The sequence below is a fragment of the Nuphar pumila genome, chromosome 2 (assembly GCF_984573655.1).
Source record: "Nuphar pumila chromosome 2, dmNupPumi1.hap1.1, whole genome shotgun sequence".
Classification (NCBI taxonomy): domain Eukaryota; kingdom Viridiplantae; phylum Streptophyta; class Magnoliopsida; order Nymphaeales; family Nymphaeaceae; genus Nuphar; species Nuphar pumila.
The window spans coordinates 148,122,827-148,125,304 of NC_143250.1; the positions used below are offsets into that span (position 1 = coordinate 148,122,827).

General features: G+C 40.5%; 1 protein-coding gene across 1 annotated transcript; it reads right to left on the reverse strand.

Moving 5' to 3' along the window:
* Positions 1 to 743: 743 nt before the first annotated feature.
* Positions 744 to 2,257, reverse strand: LOC149847594 (8-amino-7-oxononanoate synthase). Its single transcript, XM_089997111.1, has 2 exons — positions 1,914 to 2,257; positions 744 to 1,281 (listed from the first exon to the last, which is right to left on the reverse strand). Exons 1-2 carry the CDS (start codon positions 2,250 to 2,252, stop codon positions 844 to 846), a joined length of 777 nt encoding a protein of 258 aa, XP_089853237.1. The 5' UTR covers positions 2,253 to 2,257; the 3' UTR covers positions 744 to 843.
* Between the last annotated feature and the right edge of the window lie 221 nt (positions 2,258 to 2,478).

Genomic DNA, 2,478 nt, shown 5'->3' on the forward strand with positions numbered 1-2,478 from the left:
TTGATCAGCTGACCTCCATTCAAATGGAGGATCTAAGATCCGTGTTTTAACCCATTCTGAGGTCTATTTTCCGTCTTTAAAGGTTTTTCCCATCGGAAAAAACAAGACACTAGACACACATGTGATAAATAATCTGCACTTCTTTGCTTGACGCAATCTTGTCTTTCCTCCTAGTCTTTAAGATTGATGCACTATTCCCATAAATTATGCCTACCAATATTTCATAAATTATTTACTGTAGGAGATGATAATAGGTCATTTGCATTACTTAGCTTAAAAGAATGAAATCAATTAAACCTCCCTCGTCGTCCAGGTGATGATTTTTTTTTTTTTAAATCCTGTGAACAGCTTCCAAGTGTGACCTTCGAGGCACTGAACCGACTAACCACCCCGACTAAAAAGGAAGCAGTGCATATATGTTTATATAAAATCTTGGTACTTCACTTGGGGCTGCAAACTGATCGGATCTTGGATCCCAAAATATATTGGGAAGCCAGATCGGGGACAGCTAAAATTTGCAAATTTAGCTTTCTGAATCCGACCCGTTTGTGGGTCTCCCTCTTCATTGGCTCGTTGCTGAGGCTCAGAAAATTAAGTAATATACTCTCAATTGGACATGTTAATCTTGCAGCATAGGAAACTAATTGGAGGTTTATATATGTTTCTTGGTGATGGCAGACCCCTTGTCTCAATTTAGCCTGGATGCAAAAGAAACTAATATTTGCCTCTCAAGAGCACAAAAGCTGCTTTTGGGGCGAACCATGTCATGATATATATTCTTAGCATGATTGAGTTCTTTTGGTATATATATTTACAGTTAGAATGAAGTGCTTCTTTCCTCTCTCATTCTTCCTCCTTTTTTGTAGTTTCAGATGCTATGCTCTGTTCATACGCAAACTGGAAGATCAAGGCTAACAAAACTGCTCCAAGGACTGCTACCTTTCGCCAGTCAAGTGTGGGTGAAGAGGTCACAGCATCAACGATGGCGAGTGCAAGCAAGCAAGCCAGCGCCAAGTAAACGTTTTTTCTTATGCTCGAGTTGGCATTTCTATTGGTGACTTCCTTCAGCTTTCTGACTTCCTCCTTGGCATCCTCACCCTGAGTTCCTTTAGCTTTAGGTGTGTTAGTCTTTAGGCTCTTGAAGAACAACCCATCATTCCTGTCCTTCTCCATTTGGTCCTCAAACTCCTGTAATACTCTTTCATTCCTCTCAATCTCCTGTCTGTTCAAGTCTGCTGATTCCTCCAAGGCCTGCATCCGACCCTCCAGATTCTCCATTATCTGTACAGTGATGAGTAAAGCATCAGTACTAATGTGAAAAATGTTGCCATGTGATTTAAGAAAAAAGGCCTCGCCTCCTCAATGAGAAGCGTATATATATACTTCGTGAAATGTGGATACTTTTCTGATGCAAGAGCTGAGCAGAGTAGTCCCAAGGGGTTTGGCATAGTGGGATGGGGGCCTAGGTTCAAATCCCATGGCCTTCACCCCTGCCTAATCCGAAGCCCTCAGAGTTTTATGATATTTTCAGATATTCCTAGATAAGTTAGCTTTGCTCATATCAACTATAGTTTTTTGAAAACGATCTTCGTGCATTATTTTCACTCCTGATCAAATTGAAGTTGGATTTCCTAGCTAGGCCATCTTGAACGTGGATACTGGAATTGACACTAGGAAACTCTTGTAACAAAGTCCAGATTTTTTTAACTCCCAACAATTTGGTATGGGATTCAAAATCTGAAACTTTGGTATGGAAAGCAAAATTCAGATATTCAGTTGGTCCAAACATCGGATTTTGCGAGTTAGGTTCAAACTCCAGTTCCGGAATCCAAAGTGGTCCAGCTAATCCAAACACAATCTTGATTAGTAAGTAAATCTACAAAAATTACAAGATAGCTAGATGAATGACTGACCCTTGAACTGGCTTCATCGAGTCCCTTGAGCGTTTCTTCTGCAATCGCGTCGAATTCGACATTGGCGTCTTCCGCGAACTTTGTCAAATAAGCAGATCGTTCATCCAAGAAGTTGGTGAGCCTTACTTTCTGGGTTTGTATCATGGCCATCTTTGCAAGCAGTTCCTGCTTGCGTTCATCTCCATCTGGTGAAGATTCTTTTGAATCCTTAGAACTTCTGCTGCAGGAAATGAGGGAGGGCTTTCTCCTGTTGATTGGGTTATCAGTACTGCCGTTGAGAAAGCAGCGCTTATAATTTATGGGAGGCAGTGGGTTCAAGATGGTCTTGAGAGTGCTCATGACTATTGATAGCAGAAACCATGCTCAGTCAGTACTTGTATTGCCTTGGAAACGTTCTGCACCTTTCGTTTCTAAAAGATTATCAGCATCATGCCTAAATTATTAATTTTATTTCATTTATAGTCACATGTTTTACCCGATATTTCAAAAAAATGCCTCATGTTCTTTAAAAAAGACATTTCAGGACTCCACTTTTCACTGAAACTTCGTGTACATACAGAGAGAC